General features: G+C 39.5%; 1 protein-coding gene across 4 annotated transcripts in view; it reads left to right on the top strand.

Annotated features, from left to right (window-relative positions):
- The window catches only part of cmip (c-Maf inducing protein), a 208,830-nt gene that overhangs the window by 157,208 nt on the left and 31,538 nt on the right, over positions 1–20,084 (top strand). For all 4 annotated transcript variants that reach the window (XM_067998093.1, XM_067998094.1, XM_067998095.1 and 1 more), the window contains exons 6-10: positions 2,120–2,182; positions 2,913–2,993; positions 15,468–15,571; positions 15,886–15,990; positions 16,893–17,273. In XM_067998093.1, the coding sequence (XP_067854194.1) occupies positions 2,120–2,182; positions 2,913–2,993; positions 15,468–15,571; positions 15,886–15,990; positions 16,893–17,273 (734 nt within the window). The remainder of the gene's footprint in view (positions 1–2,119; positions 2,183–2,912; positions 2,994–15,467; positions 15,572–15,885; positions 15,991–16,892; positions 17,274–20,084) is intronic.

A 20,084-nucleotide genomic window follows, 5' to 3' on the forward strand; every position in this document is an offset into this window, starting at 1 on the left:
TGTTTAGAGCGCCTATTATGTCTATTTGAAACAGTATTTTTCAGACATTTTACTGCCAATAGTCACTCGGAAGTGAAAACTCAAAATGTTTTTAAAAAAGCCAAAATTGTGCCATTACTATTGAGATGGCTTCATCTAAAGGAGCCAGTGTTTCTGATGGAGAGGATATGGATTCGGAAGTTCAGCTTGGGGTCAAATAGGACACCGAGTCTGTTTCAACCTAAGACATGACTGGGGAGGGGATAGAATTGGTGACAAGGGAATGGAGTTTGTAGCAGAGGCTGAAGACAATGGCTTTGGTCTTCCCAACGTTCAATTGGAGTAAATGGTGGTTCATCCAGAACTCAATGTCAGACAAGCAAGCTAACCACACAGAGGCAGTGGGGGAATCGAGAAAGTGTGTGAGGCAGTAATTATATTTTGAAAGGTGTCCACACCTCTGGCTGAGTGCTTTCCATTTTCACTCATACAATGTCAGGTACAGAAATCTGCAGCAGAGTTACAAAGCTGTTTGTGGGACACTGCTGTTGCAGAATGGCTGCTGCATTTGCCTACATAACAGTCACTGCACTTTAAAGGTAACTCCTTGTGTGAAGTGCTTTGAGATGTTTCAATATGACATGATGGGCTCAATTTTAAACTTAAATTGCGGGTGCAGTGGGGGTGGGGGTGGGGGTGCTCTGAAAATTACAAAAATGCAGAGCGGGTTCGGAAGCTGTCTCCAACCCACCGACTTCCGAGTTCCCCGCAGACGCACCTGTGTGCACACGCACATCCCGAATCCGGAAGTCCCACCAGCAATTAAAGCCGGCGGGATGATAGTTAAAAAACCAAATGTACCTCTTTGAGGTACTTGAGGTACTTTACTTGTGACATTCGATAGTTGGAACGATTTTTAACTTACCTGGGCGGCTTTCCCACTGTTTCCGATTCACGCCTGGTGAAACCAGCCCCTGATGTCTCCCTCTCCAATGTCCCTCTCAGCCTCCGATGTCCCTCTCCGATCTCCCCCTCTTCCCGCCCCCCGATCTTCCCCTTTTCCCTTCTCCCCCTCTTCCCGCACCCCCCCGATCTTCCTCTTTCCCTCCCCTCACCCACGCCCCCCGGATCTTCTATTCCAGTGCCGGATAACGTCTCGCTCTCCCTCTTTCTCTTCCCCACCCCCCTCCCCTCGGCATTGCAGCTCCTGTCAGCAGCCAGCCTGTCAATCATTTAAATTAATATATTTATTATAATGCAGGCATGTGGACAATGTCACTTGGATAACTGCAGTGTGAACAATCCAATTGGACACTTGCCCCATTCACCTCCACATTCTCGTATAAATTTATCTCTTGTACCTGGTGACACACACTTGATGCCTACCGTGTTTTGGTTGCATTGAGGGAGTCAGCTGCTGGTGAATCTAATATTGGAGACAGGCAGGTCCACTTCAGAGCATTGTTGATGATCAACCAGCCAGCCTGGTTCACTAATGGATACTGATGTGGTAGATCTGACACTAGGGGCTTGGATTCTTTCCACTCAGCTCTTAACTGGAAGGAACATCTAAGGGAGTAGTTACCAGTGATCTCTGCAATGTTGGTGGGGTAACTGGGATACAAAACTGGGATAAAAAATATTTGTGGCCTACTGCTGTAATTTGTGTTACCGGAAGGAAGCAGAATGCAAAATATCAGCCACATTGAGGTTATTTACAACAAGATAATCAATATAATTATAATGTGGAGATGCCGGTGATGGACTGGGGTGGACAAATGTAAGGAATCTTACAACACCAGGTTATAGTCCAACAAATTTATTTTAAAATCACAAGCTTTCGGAGATTATCTCCTTCGTCAGATCTCCTTCATTCATCTGACGAAGGAGATAATCTCCGAAAGCTTGTGATTTTAAAATAAATTTGTTGGACTATAACCTGGTGTTGTAAGATTCCTTAAATATAATTATAAGTACATAGATTTAGGAGAGAGATGGTGAGGGAATTACACTGAGCAGAGATTATTCCCCTGGATATTTTCATTTTTAAACCAATAACAAATATATTTGATTAAGGATAAATCAATTTGCCAAAACAGGATTGTGGAATAATTTGAAGTGTCTCATTTCTTCCCCTTAGGCAATAGCACCTTTGCTGGAAAACAACCATCCCCCTCCAGATCTCTGTGAATTTTTCTGCAAGGTACTTATCTGTAATTTTTTATGTATGTCCGTGTGTGCTGGGAGGGATGGGGATGGAGGCTGGAACAGTTCTTGTGCAACACAGTTCAATTCAAATTTGCATTTGCTGCAGGTCATATTGAAGTAAACTACGTATTGTGCTTTGTAGAGGGTTCAGCTGCTAATTAAAGCAAATCATATGAAAATATACATCATTTTGCAAATGCAAAGACCAATCTTAGTAACCATCCCTACATTATTAATCATTAGCAAATACAATTCAAAGGATTCTGTTGGAGATTCTAGACGTGGGGGGACTAGAGAATCTGGGGTTGTCCTCCTTAGAGCAGAGAAGGTTAAGGAGAGGTTTAATAGGTATTCAAAATTATGAACAGTTTTGTCAGAATAAATAAGGAGAAATTGTTTCCATTGGCAGGAGGGTCTGTCACCAGAGGACATAGATTTAAGATAATTGGCAAAAGAACCAGAAGGGAGATGAGAATTTTTTTTACACAACGAGTTGTTATGATCTGAAATGGACTGCCTGAAAGGGTGATGGAAGCAGATTCAATAGTAATTTTCAAAAGAGAATTGGGTATACACTTGAAAAGAAAACATTTGCAGGCTAATTTGATAGCTTTTTCAAAGAGCCAGCATAGGTACGATGGGCTGAATGGCCTCCATCTGTTAGGTATGATTCCATGATTTATTCCTCCATGCAAAACAAGCTTGAAATGTGTTTTCTTTTTCAGCACTGCAGAGAGCGACCTCGATCGATGGTTGTCATAGAAGTGTTCACACCTGTGGTTCAGAGAATCCTCAAGCACAATATGGTGTGTTCCCATTTAATCTTATCACTTATACCCAGAGATGTTAATGCCCCATATTTTAATACCTTGCAGATTGAGAAATATTAGGATTCTTCCGGTCCATTTCTTTTGGCACATGTCCTTTAGTCTGAACTGTTATTACTATAGAAAATTTAAAATGCAGCCTGTGATCTGATAGCAATTGGAGGAGTAATCATATCATGCATACTTTTAATTTACCACAGAACAAATCACTCAAAAACGGTATTTGGTTTGAACAGATTTCCAAGGTTTCGTAGCCAGAAAAGATGGTGGCCTCTGGCTGCAGCAGAAATGTTTATAGTGCTGATGGGGATTCTGTTACTTCTGGGAGTGCTCCTTTCCCCCCATCACCACCCACCATGTCATGTAGCGATTGGGAACCCCGAGCGCATGCAGCCCAGTTCTCATTTACAGCACTGTCACTGAATTCAGGGTTACCGGTTATTTGACAGCATTGTAAGATGAATGCAGAATTACTTCCTCCTGGTAGAAAACAGAACATCTGTTGCATGAAATCTATATATATTATTAAAAATTTTGCAAAGTGCAGGCGCTTCTTGCCCACAAACCTTACTTCCTAGTGTCACAATTTTTGGTCCTGCTTTTCTGTTAACATTTATCCTTGTAAATTGCTATGACAACATTTCCCACTTAATTTTGCTGTCAACAGTGAAGATATTTTTTAAAATTATTAATTCTTGAGATATGGGCATCGCTGGCAAGGCTGGCATTTATTGTCCATCCCTAGTTGCCCTTGAGAGGGTGGTGGTGGGCCTTCTCCTTGAACCACTGCAGTCCTTTGTAGTGGTTTGATGCAAGTGAGTGGCTTGCTAGGCCACTTCAGAGGGCAATTAAGAGGAAACCATGTTGACGTGGGACTGGAATGACGTATAGGTCAGACCGGGTAAAGATGGCAGGTTTAATTCCCTAAAGAACGTTGGTGAACCAGTTGGATTGTTACAACAATTCGACAGCTTCATGGTCACTTGTGGCAGGCTCTTGCCACTAGGTGGCTCTGTAGAGTGAGTTTATGAAGTGTCTCACCATTTTGTAATTTAGAAAAATCTTTAACTGACCATGGGCAATGCTACATGCAATTTACTAGTGTATTTTAAATGATGCTGATGTAAAACCTGCTGTGCAATCCTATAAGGATTCTATATCTAGTAAAATTTTGCTTCCTAAAAAGTGTTTGTAATGAAAACCGTAGTTTACTTTGCATAGTTCAGAGCATTCTTTTAGTCATAATTCAAAGGCTGGCTCAGGTAACTTGATGGTTGGAAGGCTGAACATGCCCCTATAAGCCAAAATCAGATACACTCAGAGTCATACATAAGTGCAAAGGAAAAATGCAATGGTTTGGGACAACCCCAGTGGAGAAGAACAGATATAGAGCCAGATCCCATGGAGCAGTCAAAAATCGCAACAATATGTGAACTTCAGAATATAAATGTGCCATGTTCACAACAATGGCCAAACCAGGACCATTGGGAAGATTGGAAACAGAAGCAGAACCTTTTACCTTGTTTCATGCCAAAGACACATATTCTTTTCTACAGGTGTTGTGTTCATATATTGGGTAATATCCTTAGTGAAAGGAGGATCATGCACCTGCTAGTCTGACACTGTAAATAATTGGCTATGGCAGAAGAAATCAATGTGTTGCAATTGCCAATCTCCTTTCCAACTTACCAAATCAAAACTATACACATTACAAATGTCCTTATTGACTAAAACTGATCCAAATTTGGGATACAGTATATGAGTGATTTGAGATATGACATATGGTAAGTTCAGCATGCTTGGAAGGAACTGGTGACTTTGGACCCCTGGAGCCCAAAGTTCTCCACCACTGGGGTTTTCCTTGTGTCATGACTGGGTCTGTTGTAGACTAATTGATAGAGATTGATTACCATGATAAGTCAACAACTCCATTATCATTGTATCATGTGACTACCAGGATGATAGAAGATGAACTAAATGGACCTTGGTCTTTTTTTGTCTAGCAATTCATATGTTCCTATGTTGAAACAAAAGAAAAATATGACTGACAATGACAGTAAAAAGAAGCACAATCACAGAGTGGGATTGCTGTGACTCTTCTATATATTTTTATAGTTATAAGTTTTATAGTTAGTTTATACTATAATCAGATTTGAAGTAATTGTGAAGTGGATACTTAAATCTTGCTGTATCATGTTTAACAAGGGAAACCGTGCTAGAGAAGTAGTCAGTATGTTCATTTGTGGAGTATATGTAGGTGGACAAGACAGAATAAAGTAATGCTGAAGAGGCCAAGGATTACATTTCTCATTTTCTTCCCTGTTATTATTGGCAGTGTTGCAATGTAGTTGGTTCACAGTTTGGCGACAACCAGAGTGAAATATACCCTGATGGAATTGCAGTTTAATTTTCCTTGGCATGAAAATAAGTAATATTTATAAAATGGAAGAGTTTCATTTGCTCTTTCGTACAAAATTGAATATAACTTGACCGCAGGATATTAAATTACAGAATTAGAGAATCCTGAAATTAACTGTATGGAGAACAGCTCAAAATGGGATTTCTATGTCAAATTGTAGTGTGTTATATGGAAGCCATTTTGAGGTTTTTTGCACAAGTTACATTTGAGTATTGAATAAAATAACACTGCTTCAAAAGACCATCTAAAACAAGGGTCTTGTTTAACAATTTTTTGATCTTGGACCAAGCAACTCTGTGACGGGAAAGCATTTCCCATTTAGGGCCAAATTATTAGTCTCACTGAAATGCGCCAAAAGAATGAATGTTTGTCGGAGAATGGGCTTAAGGTATAACGTCCAGGCAGTGCAGTGGGATTTTTATTCTTTATCTAGCCCATGCTGTGCTTGATGTAAAAATGTTTGATGCTAACACTGAGTACAAAAGAGGGAAATGTTTCATTCCCAGCTTTGAAGAGCACAAAAATGGGTGTAAAATGAGGTAACTATTAGTGCTAATTTATTATTTTATACGGTATATTATTTTGGAAGGTTTAATGACATTTCTGTTGTGATATGGGCAGTACAGAAACAACAGCAACTCTCATAGGTTTTCTAACACAAGTAAACTATGGTTAATGGAAGAGTGGATCTAATTAAAAGACAGATGCCAGTGTCATGCCATTTTGTCTCCATTGTGCCTAACTGACACTCCTAAATATCCAGTAACAAGTTTTCTTTTGTGATCTCCACCAGACTGGTGGAGAAGTGGGAAAGTTGAGATCTTATCTTATAACTGTAAAAGATGCCATATAAAATAATTTGATTCAAATCTACTGTAATTAACATAGAATTCCCCTAACAGAAGCTAACATTTATTATATATCTGTAAAGATGGATATAGTGGCATCAATTTTGCTGCACTACCTGCTTTTCATCTTGAAGATCTGGGATTTGGGGACACTGCAAATGGTGTTGTTTTCCAGCAGTGTTGCCAGCATTTATGGGAATTGTGATATCTGATGAGCTTCTTTTCTCAGTGGGCATATAAAAAAACTCTTCTCTCTCTGTTTTATTAGAAGTAAATTAAACAAATATTTCAGACTGTCAGAAGACTAAATTTTGTGTAAGCTGAAGTTTGAGTCTATTTGAACTGGTTTGTATGATTTAAGTATAGTGCTCGATTGCCGCAGGGAAAACTTTAAATTATTAATGTCCATTTGATGGCGTATTAAGACATCCTGTGGTCAGGAAAGTGCCAGAGAGTGATGCTAGAAGCCATGGCATTTGTCCAGCAATGCAATCTGAGCCCATACCTTGTTTGATGCCACTGCTAGTAACACTCAGAAACGCTAAGAATGTAAACATTGTTTGAAGTGCAATGTGTATATGCATGTATACAGGAGACCCACTTTATAAGGTTTTCTGATGTAAAGCACATTGTTTAGGGCTTCCTCATTATTACAGAGCTCTTATAAATTATCCCTTTTGTAAATTGCTTCCATAGATTCTGTTGTACTGAGGAGGCTCTAAAGATACACCTAGTCCATGAGTGGTATTTTCATCTCATCTCATTCCTCAGTGACATAACTGCCTGGAGTGACAAAAAGTAGCCCCATATTTACCTGTAGCTTGTTGTTGTATGGCTGACAGCACTGTTTAGAACTGATTTAGAACACCACTGTATTGCTGAAGTGCTGTGCTGATCTGAACTGAAATAGAATTGTGCACTTAGACTTCTAAAATAGTGGGAGAAAATGTGCCACAAACATAAATTATATCGTAAATAGGATATCACAACCTTAGCAGAACATTACCACTTGAATTCACGTGTGAAAACATACTTCTTGGGAATTATTTCCCTTTTACAATAATGAATTAAAATTGTTTTAAAAATCTGATATGTCTGTGAATACATTTATGGTCTGTACATGTACAGAATTCACTTGACAATCTATGGTTTAATAAAACATAAGAATCCACACAAGTCAATACTGGCTTTTCTGAGGTGAGCAGCAGATACCTATGGAACAGGTTTTGACTCAGATGAAATGTGATTCAGTTTTGGACCCAAGATCCTCTTTATTTATTTTTCTGGGTGGGGGTGGGAGGACAGAAGAATTCAAAACCGCTCAAAGGCCTCTCTTTCTTCAGAATCAGCTAATGAGTAATGGGAGTGTTTTAGTAGTGCAAATAGCCAATTGCATATAGCTCCAAAAGATTGATTAGATTGGTTAATCAGTCACTGCAGCTGAAGAGTATGATCGCTTAAACATTGTGCAACCAGAAATGGAATGTAATTGGCTGCATAGTGACTGTTTAGCTATACTTCAACTTCTTGTCCCCACAAATTTTGTTAATTTATTTTATCCCTTCTGCAAATCCCCAGTGCTGTGTACTTTTGTTCCTGATTAAGTTGAGAAAATAATCTGGCTCCTTTTCTGCTCTTAACCATGTATCTGAAAGTAGTATGACCCTGTTTTTGTGACTGATTTTCCCTTCAACAACAACAACTACTTGCATTTATATAGCACCTTTAACATAGTTAAATGTCCCAAGCTGCTTCACAGGAGCGTTATCAAACAAAATTTGACACTAATCTACATGAGATATTAGGACAGGTGACCAAAAGCTTGATCAAAGAGGTAGGCTTTCAGGAGCTTCTTAAAGGAGGAGATAGCGGTATAGAGGCGGAGAGGTTTAGGGAGGGAATTTCAGAGCACGGATGTGCGGCCCATGATTTCCATTCATTAAAACTTATGGCCCCACAAATTGGAATATTTTACGATATGTATACCAAAGTGATCACAAATACTTGTTTAGTGTTGTCTTATTTACATGGAGTCAGCGTTGCATAAGCCTGTGGATTTCAGTGTGAAATAAAGGTCAAGCCCATCAGATTGACTGATGTGGATAAGGTGTGCAGTCACGTATCATTATAGTTAGGTCATGTTTGTGGCCAAACAAGCAAAACCAGCAGTGTGAGAAATGACATGTTTGATTGTCTCACTTCCACTATAAATGTAATGCGAAGGGCCCATTTAATATAGGAAGGGATATTTTCACAGGCTTCGGAACAGATTTTTTTGCAAGATCTTGTTAAATTGATAAATCTAAGTACATGAATGTGGCTGTAAAGTTTGGCCCCAGTAGGCAATCACACCACATTTTACAAAGATTTGGCTTGCAAGTATAGCCACTTATTCCTGCCCTGTCAACGAGATGATGTACTGCATATGTTACATGTGAGCACTAAGCTGCATTTGTAACTCCAACTGCCTTAAGTTTGTGGACTATTGACAAATACTTGACTTTGGCCTAACATCGGGCACTTTGGGTTCAGCTAAGTTAGCGACTAATCCCTTATAGTATAGTGGCGATCTGACATTAGCTTCGGGTTTTGGCTTGAGAAAAAAAACAGAATTTTGGAGTTTGTCATCTCACCTTCACAAAGAATAATGATTTTTAGTCATCTGATTGTCAGAGTTTCAAAATGCTGCCTGGGCTAAAAAAATCTCATGGTAGATTTTCTGATCAGGTGTTAGTCAGGCAATGTGTTATTAGCACCAGCTTAACCATGAGTGTGCAGACCCTGCCTGATTTTGTGAGATCAGCTTAATTTACAGCCCATTTGGAGCCTGGTGTTGGGAGTTCACCAGTGAGGGGCAGGTTAAATTGTATGTAAGCAGCCTTCAGGGGATGTTTACAAGAGAACAGGTAAATTTAAAGGGATGCAGTCATTTAAAGGTAAGTGGCTATATATGAGATAAGAATGGTGGTAGAATTTGCAAAGGCTGCTAGCATTTTAAAATTATATTTGAGCCTTGAACAAAATGTTGTTTGATTAACAAAAATTGCTGGTAAAACCCAGTGGCTGACACAATAAATGTGGAAGCAGGAAACTGAGCCTGTGGCCAAGGGATTTTTAAAAATTCATTCTCCTGATGTGGGTGTCGTTGGCAAGGCCAGCCTTTATTGGCCATCCCTAGTTGGTGGTGGTGGGCCTTCTTGAACCACTGTAGCAGTTTGATACTGAGTGGCTTGCTAGGCCATTTCAGAGGGCAGTTAAGTGTCAACCGCACTGGTGTGAGACTGATGTCACATATAAGCCAGACTGGGTAAGGACAGCAGGTTTCTTTCTCTAAAGGACATTAGTGAACCAGTTTGTTGGCACAAAATTCCAGTTTGATGGCTGGTAAAGTGGAGATGGTGTAGAATGATATGGTAACAAGGAGAATGATCCTGCTTGCCACTCCAGGGAACCCTCACCTTAGGACAGCATTGCAGCATGTCTCGAAGGGGGTGGAGGAAGAGGACTTGAGGGCATAGCTGAACGTTACAGCCACTGCAGTGCCAACCCTATGGTGCATGTTAGCTTCAGATCTTTTTGGCGAAGATGACACAGTTCTGGCTGTGTTTTAACCAAGGGCCTCTGTAGCCAGTTCTCTATGGTCATTGCCGGGTACCATAGACACTTAAAGCACAAAAGGAAGCCATTTGGCCTATCATGTCTGTGCAGGCTCTTTGGTACAGCAATCCAAAACTAATCCCAGTGCTCTGCTGTCTCTCTGTAGTCTGTATTTTCCTCTGTTTCAAATGTTTATCCACTTTTCGCTTAGGAGATATAAAGGCCTTTGCCTCAACTATTCCCTGTGGTAAAGCATTCCATGCTCTAACAGCTCTGCATAATGAAGATAAAACCTCTGAAAATGCTCCTCTGCTTCTAAATGTGGTTGGGAGGATATCAGCAGGTGGGTGCAGCTTGACCTGCCTGCCATCCTTCGATTGCTCCTCCCTCTTCTCCCTCCAGCAGTCGTAAAGAAGAATTCTCACTTGGAAACCCATTGTCCCAATATCACGAACATATATTTTTTTTAAAAAGCAGCGTCAGTGCACATGGCACAAGCCTCCTGACCAACTCAGTGGAAACAGGAAAGAAACAAAACAAACAAGAAAAAAGGTTGAGAAATAGCCTCAAAATGGTGCTATGAATCTTATTATTTAGGACTTTCTAAACACACTTTTGTAAGCGGCACACCCTAGAAGCCTGGACACCTGTTCTATCTGGGCAGGTAGATATCTGAATGCTATGCTGGCGTAATTGCTGGAAAATTGCATGGATATCTAACTGACGTTATTGGAGCTTATAATTTTAATATAATTAGCTGCAAAGTGGCAAGTGCTTCTGGAATCAGTCCAAAACCCAACCAGAAAATCAGATGAGGAATGAAATGGGCAGAAATGCAGCATAAGAGATCTCCACCCATTTTTCTGCTGGGATAAGCCCACATTATGCCAAGAATTTGAGGTGCTTTATCCCTTTTCAAATTGACACCATTGTCAACTTGACATCAATGGCCAAACTAAGTTCTCTGTGTTCTTTTGGGGTTTATGTTAAACAAAAAGCATTTCTTGAAACTGGTAAGATGGTCCATTGAAAAATTATGTTCCAAGTGTAAATAATTTTTCTTTTTCTGTTCAGTATATAATAGGAAATTAATTTGCGCTCTGTGAGGGTTTTCTGTAATATTTGCTGCAGTTTAAAATTGATCCAGGCAATCTGATAAGGAAAGGTGTTTTTTTACATTCAGCTACTGTACAACTGGTAAATGACCACATTCAAGCAAACCAGATATACAGTTTCTAAATAGCTATTTTAAAGCCCAGGAATCTGGATTTATTTAGCTGGCACTATAGCCATCAAGACTTGCTGTCCCATAATTAAGACTTAATACATCCAAAAAAAAGGTTTTCTTATTTCTTTACTGTTTATAAATGATTATGTTCATTTCCAAAATGCTGGCAATGGCCATTTCCAGTTAAGCTAAAACTTAGTTGTTGAACCTGAACATCATAGAGTAGAAAGTTAATTAGAAGTAGACTCTGAATCTGCCTGTACCTGTTTTATATCTGATCTCTGTTTATTCAGTAATATGGGTCTTATCAGTGTCTCAGCTGACAGAGACATAATGGCCCTGATGTTTACGGGGAGGGTGCGGGGGGAGCACGCTAGTGCGGGGAAAACCCGGCAAGAATGGAACTGCTGAATTTAACGGTAGGACCTCATTATGATGCTTTTCTTCCGTTTCCCGCCCAGCAGCCAGCGAAATTAACAGGCTGGCTGGCTGCCAGGCGTGAAAACCAGTGGCAGGAGGCTGCAGCCGGGGATCCTTGGGGACGGTCCCCGGAAGTTGGGAGGGGGTAAGGGAGTGAGAGATCGGTGCTTGGGCGGGGGCAAGAGAGGCCAATTAAAGGAGGGAGGGAGCGAGAGATCGCGGCATTGGGGAGAGAGAGGCCGCGATCAGCAGAGTGGAGGTTGAAGGCTTCCTTGAGGGGCCGGGGAGGGAGCACTCCTAGTTCTCTTGGCCCTCAAGGAGTGCCATAAAAGACACTTGCCTTCTTTAGCTGGCAGTTGCTGCCTCCCTTTCACAGCCTGGTTTCCTGAGCCCTGGGAAAACCGCTTGGCAACTATTACATTTATATCAGGCTCCCAATGGCACTGATTTAAATATGTTAATGAATGTCCTGCCTCTCGACGGCGGGACACTCGCATGCCACGAAACCTGCCGCCGTAAAAACGACATTGGGCGTGTACGCGGCGTGTTGGGGACGTGTTCCCCATTTTAAAAATTTTAACCACCTCCCCCCCACGACCTTCATCAGTGCATCATTGAAGTGTCAGCCTAGAATTTGTGCACAAGTCTCTGGAGTTTATTAGCCATATTGTACTTAATTTCACCATTGTTAGTTGTCAGAACGTTAGAACATTTCTGATGGACCTATGAAAGCCTTCTTGGCACCAATATGTAAGAATTGACTAACACAAGTGAATTGCTGTAATAGCCAGGTTTGGGGAGGAGTTTGTAATTGTCAATGTTCAATTCAACAAAACTTCAAAACTCTGGCCATCATTTTTGGTCATCTGGGTGATTTAACCTATTGCCAGCAGGAGGTAGAAATCGGGGCCTTGTGAGGCTGAAGATTACAGCTGTTGGAAAGAGATTATTGCTGGCAGAGATCCCATTGAATGAAAGGTTTAAACCTGAAATATAAACAGATAACTTGGTACTTTGCCAAAGTTTCAAAGCTCCAAATCCTCATTACAACAGATGGATAGAGTAGTTCCTTTTTGTAACAAGTAGGTCTAGGTCAGTTATGATGTGAACCCATGGTAATCCCAGGTACTGCTGAGATCATCTAACTGTGCAGTGTTGATTCCAGCCTCAAGAGTTTCAGGTTTCGCATTGTTTAATTCAGGTATATTAGAGCTGAGGTTTCCCAAACAAAGCCAATTTTATTTGGCACTGATGTTCACAAGAGGCAGAAGTGATTTCACTTGTACTGAATTTATGTTTCTACGTTACAAGCCCGAGTGCAAACAAAATGACATCAAGATGAGGTGTCAGTTATTAGAACAGATTTTTTTAAATTCCTATTGTGAACCTTGATTTAGTATGGAGCACAAGTTCTCCTGGTCTGTTAATTTGTAATAAATAAATGGACTAAGATTGACACAGATTAAATGCACACTTGCTTGAGATATCACTGGATAAAATATAATTGTCAAAATGCCAACTATCAAAAATATTTAAATCTTATTAATCTATGCAAGTCACAAATGTATCTAATTCACCTTGAAGTCCCCACTACTCTGTCTGGCTTCCTCATGCAGTTGAAAGAGCAGATTGGGGTAGGCTGCGTGTTCTCCCTTATCTCTTTTATTTGTGTTCTTTGATTGGCAGAAGTCAGGAGATGTGTTTCTCTAAGGCAGGGCTGGGCAAATCTTTATCATTTTTTCATCCCATTTTTCAATGGTCAATGATAAACCACTTTGTCACTCAAATATACTCCATGTGGTGACCATAATGAAACTTGCTCATTGACTGACATCAAGTTTTAATGTTCAGTGAAACTGGAATTTTATTTGAGTCTTCCAGTCACTGACTCAAGCTACTAGGTCTTTGGGAATGATGGTAATCCTCACTGTACTATTGATTAATAGATTCATTTGACTTGGCAGTTCTTGGCAGACCTGGCTAGTTCTGTTTTAGAGTTACCATTTTACTGATGAGTATTTCTGTTATGCTAAGAATATATTTTCTCTGTGTTAGAAGGCATGTAATAAGTTCATCTCTTGATTGTCCTGTAATTATATTCTGTGAGTTATAGTGCATATTGTTGCACAATTCAAGAGATGGAGGAATTCCTACTTAGCAACAGTAAATAACATCTTAAAATTGATGAATGACCAAATAGTTTCATCTAGCCATGTTTACTCCAAAGTTTTTGGCTCAGGAAAATTATGCAAAGTTCAGCTTACTGCAACAAGGAGCTAAAAAGTTGTAGCTTCTTTGTTTCATTTTCTTCTATGAATTTTCTGTATGTTAACACAAGAACTAAAACTACTCTATTAATTTGAGAATAACCAGTATAGGATTCATTGATTCAGAGATCAAATTCTAAAAACCATTAGGAGAAAGCAAATCCATTTCTTTGAATAAGTTGTTCTGATACTTAATAGTTAAATTTGACAATCTTCTTTTTGGCACACTGATTTGATTAATGGCCACCAGTGACTGCAATCTATAAGAACTTCAGAACAATTAGAGATATAATCATTAAATATTAACAAACTAAGGAAGGTTTTAGCTTAATTTTACTGCAAATATTTTTATAGTGAATGCAACTGATTTCCCATGAGTTATGTGGTACACTGTTTTATGTTAACTCTTTCAATTGATGAAAAAAGTGCTGATAAATATATTTTGAACTCCACAGGGACTGATATTTGTCTAAAGGATTTGAGAAGGAATAAATTGTGAATAGCATTTTGCCTATTTTATCAGACAAAACCTGAACGTCTTTTCAAATAATGCCAATAATGATGGTGCCCTTTCTGCCAAAATTGTTCATAAAAGTTAACGTGTGTAAGTCTCTACTGTTAGTCCAGCCATGTTGAATGGTATGGTTGGTTGGCTTTTGCTGTTAAAGAAGCAGGGTCCTTTTTTCCTGGCATTTGTTATAAATCTTTTCTTTGGTTGTGTTTTTGGCCTTGCATTACAAAAGCAGCTGTGTGCTGCAAAAATAGCTCTTTCTTCCAATTTTCTCCCGTCTTCAGCTGAAGATGCTGACCTTCTGGGATATGGTTCCCTGGTGGCTGGGCACCTTCTAGTAAATTGCACAAGTGGCTGTGCTTGATGTGTAAGCCTGGACAATATCAGCAGACCAATTGACTGTGGAGATGACACAGCCAAGCCCAATCCTGTTCTCACCCAAGGTAACATACATGCACACTGGGGTCATTGGATAGAAATCAGGAGCAGAAGCCCTGGCAGATTTTTCATCTCCCTCTCCAAAGGACACTGAGCCCAATTGTAGCATCCTAATTTCTGACCTGACTGAGATAAGCATAAATTGGGAATGAGACCTACGGCTTAGTGCTACACCAGCCAATGCCATTGTTATTGCCCACTAAACCATCAAGATGATGAAGAAAAAGATGAATGTTTAAACTGAAAGAACCACTGGCCTTATTATGTTTCATCTGTGAAATCAATTTTTCAGTAACTTTATAAATTATGATTTAAAAAAAATATATAGGTTACTACAATATAGGTTTTGTGACCTGCTGGGAATCCCCACCAGCTTTGTATCCTGATTCCAATTGGCAGTCATGGCAGTGTTAAGGAGAGATCAGGTCAATAAAACCAAATTTTAAAAGAACTGTCAAGTTCCTTTTTATTAAATTTATAAGACCAATTATTCAAGAAGGGACTTGATATTAAATCATTTATGTTTTACTGATTTGGCACCTTAGATCTTGTGACAAATGGTGAGTTCTTTTGTACTGCTCTGCTGCGTTGACCTGGAGTATAACTCTGCCAAACTGGTCTTGTAGTGGTGTTTGGTGGAGCTTGAGACACTGCTTGTAAAAGATGGCCCAGTGACACTAGTCATTGATGAATCAAACAATATTTTATCCTTTTTTTTTCCTCAGGATTTTGGCAAGTGTCCTCGATTGAGACTTTTTACTCAGGAGTATATTCTTGCTTTGAATGAGCTGAATGCTGGAATGGAGGTGGTGAAGAAATTCATTCACAGGTATCGACAATTTTACATTCTTCCTGATTAACTAATGATATGATGTTATGACCCATATATTTAGAAGAGTACGGGTTCATAGTAAAGTTTGATACAATGTAATTTAACTTAGAATAAAAAAAACTCTTCTTTCTAAATTAATAGATCAGAGTATTGAGTTTAAAATTGCATTATTTATTAATTAGTTTTTATGTGAAATTTTAAATTTGCATCATTCTACAGCAGTATAACTGCATAACATTTAGTTGTATTTTAAATTTCTAGCACATAAACTGCTTTTACCTAACAATGGTTTCAATTATTTTATGTTCCAGTATGCATGGTCCAACTGGACAGTGTCCTCATCCAAGGGTCCTACCAAACCTTGTAGCTGTCTGCTTAGCTGCCATTTATTCTTGTTATGAAGAGTTTATTAACAGGTTTGTACAAAATTCTAATGTTTACTTAATGTGTTAATACAAAAGTGGAGTGATTGAATAATAATGTATTGTCTCATCAGATTAACTAGGCTGTAAAGTGGCTTTTGGTCTCCCCCTTTAGTTGACATCCTATCTTCGATGTATTGGTATGTTAGGCATGAATATCTATCTGATATGTGTTGTGAAAGATATTTCTTAAACAGCCAATGTCTTCATGAAAATTATTTGGTGAACTTTTATCTACTTTTTTTTGTAAACATAATGATGATCTCAAAATTCTTCATCACATTTGAATGATGTCTTCATGATAAAATGAATCCATGGTTCTGTTTCCCTAAACAAGAAACCATTTGTCAGATGTCTTTTGATGAAGACTGTACTTCTTTAAAGTATAACAAATGCTTTTCAATCCTCAAAGCTATAGAACAGAATGTGTATTCGCATCAGATATTGAAAATCCAAAGTGAATGCATACTAGTCAGTGTGACTGATCCACCGAGAAACATAGTCCTTTCAAGTTAAGGAGGAATCTGCAACCAAATCATTCCAGCAATCAGAGAATCAATGCAAGGCAGCCTTGTAGAGAAGAGGGAATAAAAGTTATGGAAGGTATTAGGGCAGGTGTTTCATGTACCTGTATCAACAATGTATAAGTCATAGCTACAAATCCTACAGCATTCCTGACCAAATGTTTTGAACTCTCTCATTGTTCTGCAAGTTTACAAATAGTTTCCAACAGTACAGGTACTGAAAGTGTACTAGTTACTGAATAAACTAGAACAGATCAGAGGAGACTAATGGAATTATCAGTCTGTCACTAATAATAAAAAAAACAGAAAAGAGGACTAAGCTTTTTAAGTTCTCTCCTCAGTTTAACAGTTCATATCTGTGTTCTTCTGTAGTCGTGACAATTCACCCAGCCTGAAGGAAATACGCAATGGCTGTCAGCAACAGTGTGATCGGAAGCCAAACCTGCCACTCCGGCTGCTGCATAGCAGTCCTGACCTTGTGTCACAGGAGGTCACTACCGACGCCAGGGTGAAATCCATCATTGTGAACTCAACCGAGATCCACGTGGAATTGGAAAGGAGCAACATGGTTAATCAGAAACTGAAAGGGAGCACCAGCAGTAGTAGTAACAGCAGCAGCGGCAGCAACAGTGACAGTGAGCCCAGCCTGATTGACTGTTTGCTGGTCAGCCCCACATGCAGCACCATGGTCATTGAACTAAGCCCACAGGCTGAGCGGGTCCTCGGCTGCTACGTGGAGATCCTCAAAATGCTGTAAGTAGATCCACTCCAAACCCATCCCAAATGTTAAGCTCTGTGTTCTGCGTTACACTAAATCAAGGAATAACATTAACTGAGGAGGGGGATGAGATACATATTAGGGGAGATGTTCCTCTTCCCAGGGACAAGAAAGATGAAAATGGAGTGAAGACCTGTTATATGGGGTCTCCGTTCACATTGTGCTGCCCTGGGATTTCCTGTGGCTTTAACAGGTTACATAAGGGTAGTAGACACAGATTCAGCATTGGCAATTTAATGAGATGGGAGTGGCACTTCCTTCCCCTCCCAGCTCATTAGGCATCTTATCAGAAGGGTGCCTGAAGAGCTTTGATGCAATGGCCTGCCCTTGGGTCCCAAATCACTTGTAGGTCTGTGGCTTACTTTGGGCAGGCCAAAGCCATGGAGGCAAGTAATCATTTCTTATTTAACCGGTCCCCTCCATGGACTATTTCATGCACTCATGGGCTTCTGGCAGCTGCTTCCACCAGAAGGTCCTGATGCCGGTAGCCAGGAGCCGTTGCAGGGCTGCGAGGCCTGCCACTGTGCTCTGATTTCCACAAGATCTGTAGCCCGAGCCATACAATGGCCAAAAGAAGAAAAATGCATGCAGCTATCTCCCTATCAGGTGTGACATATCTCGGGTATGCTGTGTCCTGTCAGGCACACAGCAGGCACCCATAGAAGAAAATCTATCCTATTTTTAAAATCATCACTTGAATTTGTATGTTACATATTCCAAAAGTTATTTCTAATGGTTACTACTTAATGCATTTGTAAGAAGCAACAAATGCTTCTTCTAATATATTATTTATGTCCCAATTTGAATCCAGAAGAGCAAAATGCTGCTTTAATAATATAAGAAAGTTAAAGATGGCATGAAAACTGATGACGTCATTGAATGAATGTTGGAAGGTGTTTAATTGCATGCAGTTTGATTCAATGGAATTATTGTTTTACCTTTAGCAACCTATATAACTCAAGGGCAATTAGGGATGGGCAATAAATGCCGGCCTTGCCAGCGACGCCCACATCCCGTGAACGAATAAAAAAAAAGATGCTGACATTGATTCTCAAAGGATCTCACAATTTGATAGAAATCTGAACAGATCATTTTGTTTTTGCTGAACAAGTTTCATGTGTTAATGTATGTTAGCGAAAAAAATCTACAAAAGTCATCCATGTGTTCAGTTAGAATATGTCTCTGTGCAGCTGAGGCATTAATAAACAAGCAACATGTTTATCAAGGGTTGTGATACACCAGTGTTTTGTTTGCAGACAAAGTGGTAGAGAGTGTTAAAAATTGTGGTCGTGCAACAATGAGCCCAAATCACACAAAACATCTTTCCCTCCCACTGGAATAGTTGGCTCAGTTCCAAATGTTTAAACTCTGGCACAATTCTAACAAACTACTGATTAGTGCTTATTCTTACACTTCACCCACAGCTTTCTGACCAATATTGTATTTGATTTGACACATTTTTAATATTATACCTTATCTTTGATGGAGATTGAGACAGAGCACTTGTATTCTGGATTTTAGAATGTTCACTTTTATTTCCTGAATGCTCAGTGTGCAGCAGAAAGACGTATAATGAGCACACACACAAAATGTAATTTGCTAGGAATCTTCACCTCGGTCTGCATTTTCTAAAAATGACTGCAATAGGCGAAATAAGGAAATGGTAAACTTATTTTGAGTTTGTGATCATTTAACAGCACTTAATCAGATTTTGATACACATATGCTTGATTGCGCTCTGCATAAAGTTTCCTGTCTCAGAACCTTTTAAGTGCCAATAATGGCATCAGCAAGCTTAACTCATCCATTAGAAAGCCTACAGGGAGAGGTAGATTACCAGCATGTGTTGTCAGTTAGGACTCGTGGGCAGCCTACCCCCATGTTGTAAACAAATAACAACATGGATCATGGCTGCTAAGCAGAAATGAGGACGTTAACAGCAGAGCAACCATCACATACTTATCTGCCTCCATTTCCATTCTCTGTGATTGGACCTGTTAAACTCTCTTAATAACAAACTAGCTATCAACTATTAGTGATAAATTATAACATCTTTAGCAGAATCCCACATGAAATATCAGTCGCTAAGGACAGTCTTCCCAACTGACAGCCCTGCTATACAATCTAAAGCATTATTTGTTAATTTAAGATAGAAAACAATATTACATCATTCTGATAATTATTTGTATGACTGGAAAATATAACCATTCTAAACATTTCGACAAATTGAGATATCAGGAAAGGAACATTTCGATTTTTGCCAATGCAAGAAAATAACCCCGTCATTTTCTGCTTGTGATTTTTACGATGCGTCGCTTTTCCAGCAGCATCAGCTGCATGGTTCACCAAGGCTACAGCTAAAATTAAATGTCCAGATCAATTCAGATAGTGATACCAGAAATCCGAATTGTGAGTTGTTGTATCTTATCTTAAAAAAGTAAGTACCATTGAAAATAAATACAAAGTTGCAAGAGTGCCATATTTTTATGTATCTAAATCTGTGGGCTGAATAATAACTAATGGTGACTTGGCAGACCAACATTTCCACATGGTCCATTTGATTGCATAATTATTCCACTGGGCCTTGTAAACTCATTGTCCATAACTCTGAGATTTTTCTTCCACAATAATGGGAGCTTTTCTGGAAAAGACAATGAATCGGATAGTGAGGCGTTCAGTCCAGAAGGTTTTAAATAGGACATCTTGTTCTGGTGTTTGGGACGTACTTGAAACAACATTTCTTAGAAAGCTTGAATTACACACTTGACATACAGGATCAGTGCAGCT

The sequence above is a fragment of the Heptranchias perlo genome, chromosome 16 (genome assembly GCF_035084215.1).
Source record: "Heptranchias perlo isolate sHepPer1 chromosome 16, sHepPer1.hap1, whole genome shotgun sequence".
In the NCBI taxonomy this organism is placed as follows: domain Eukaryota; kingdom Metazoa; phylum Chordata; class Chondrichthyes; order Hexanchiformes; family Hexanchidae; genus Heptranchias; species Heptranchias perlo.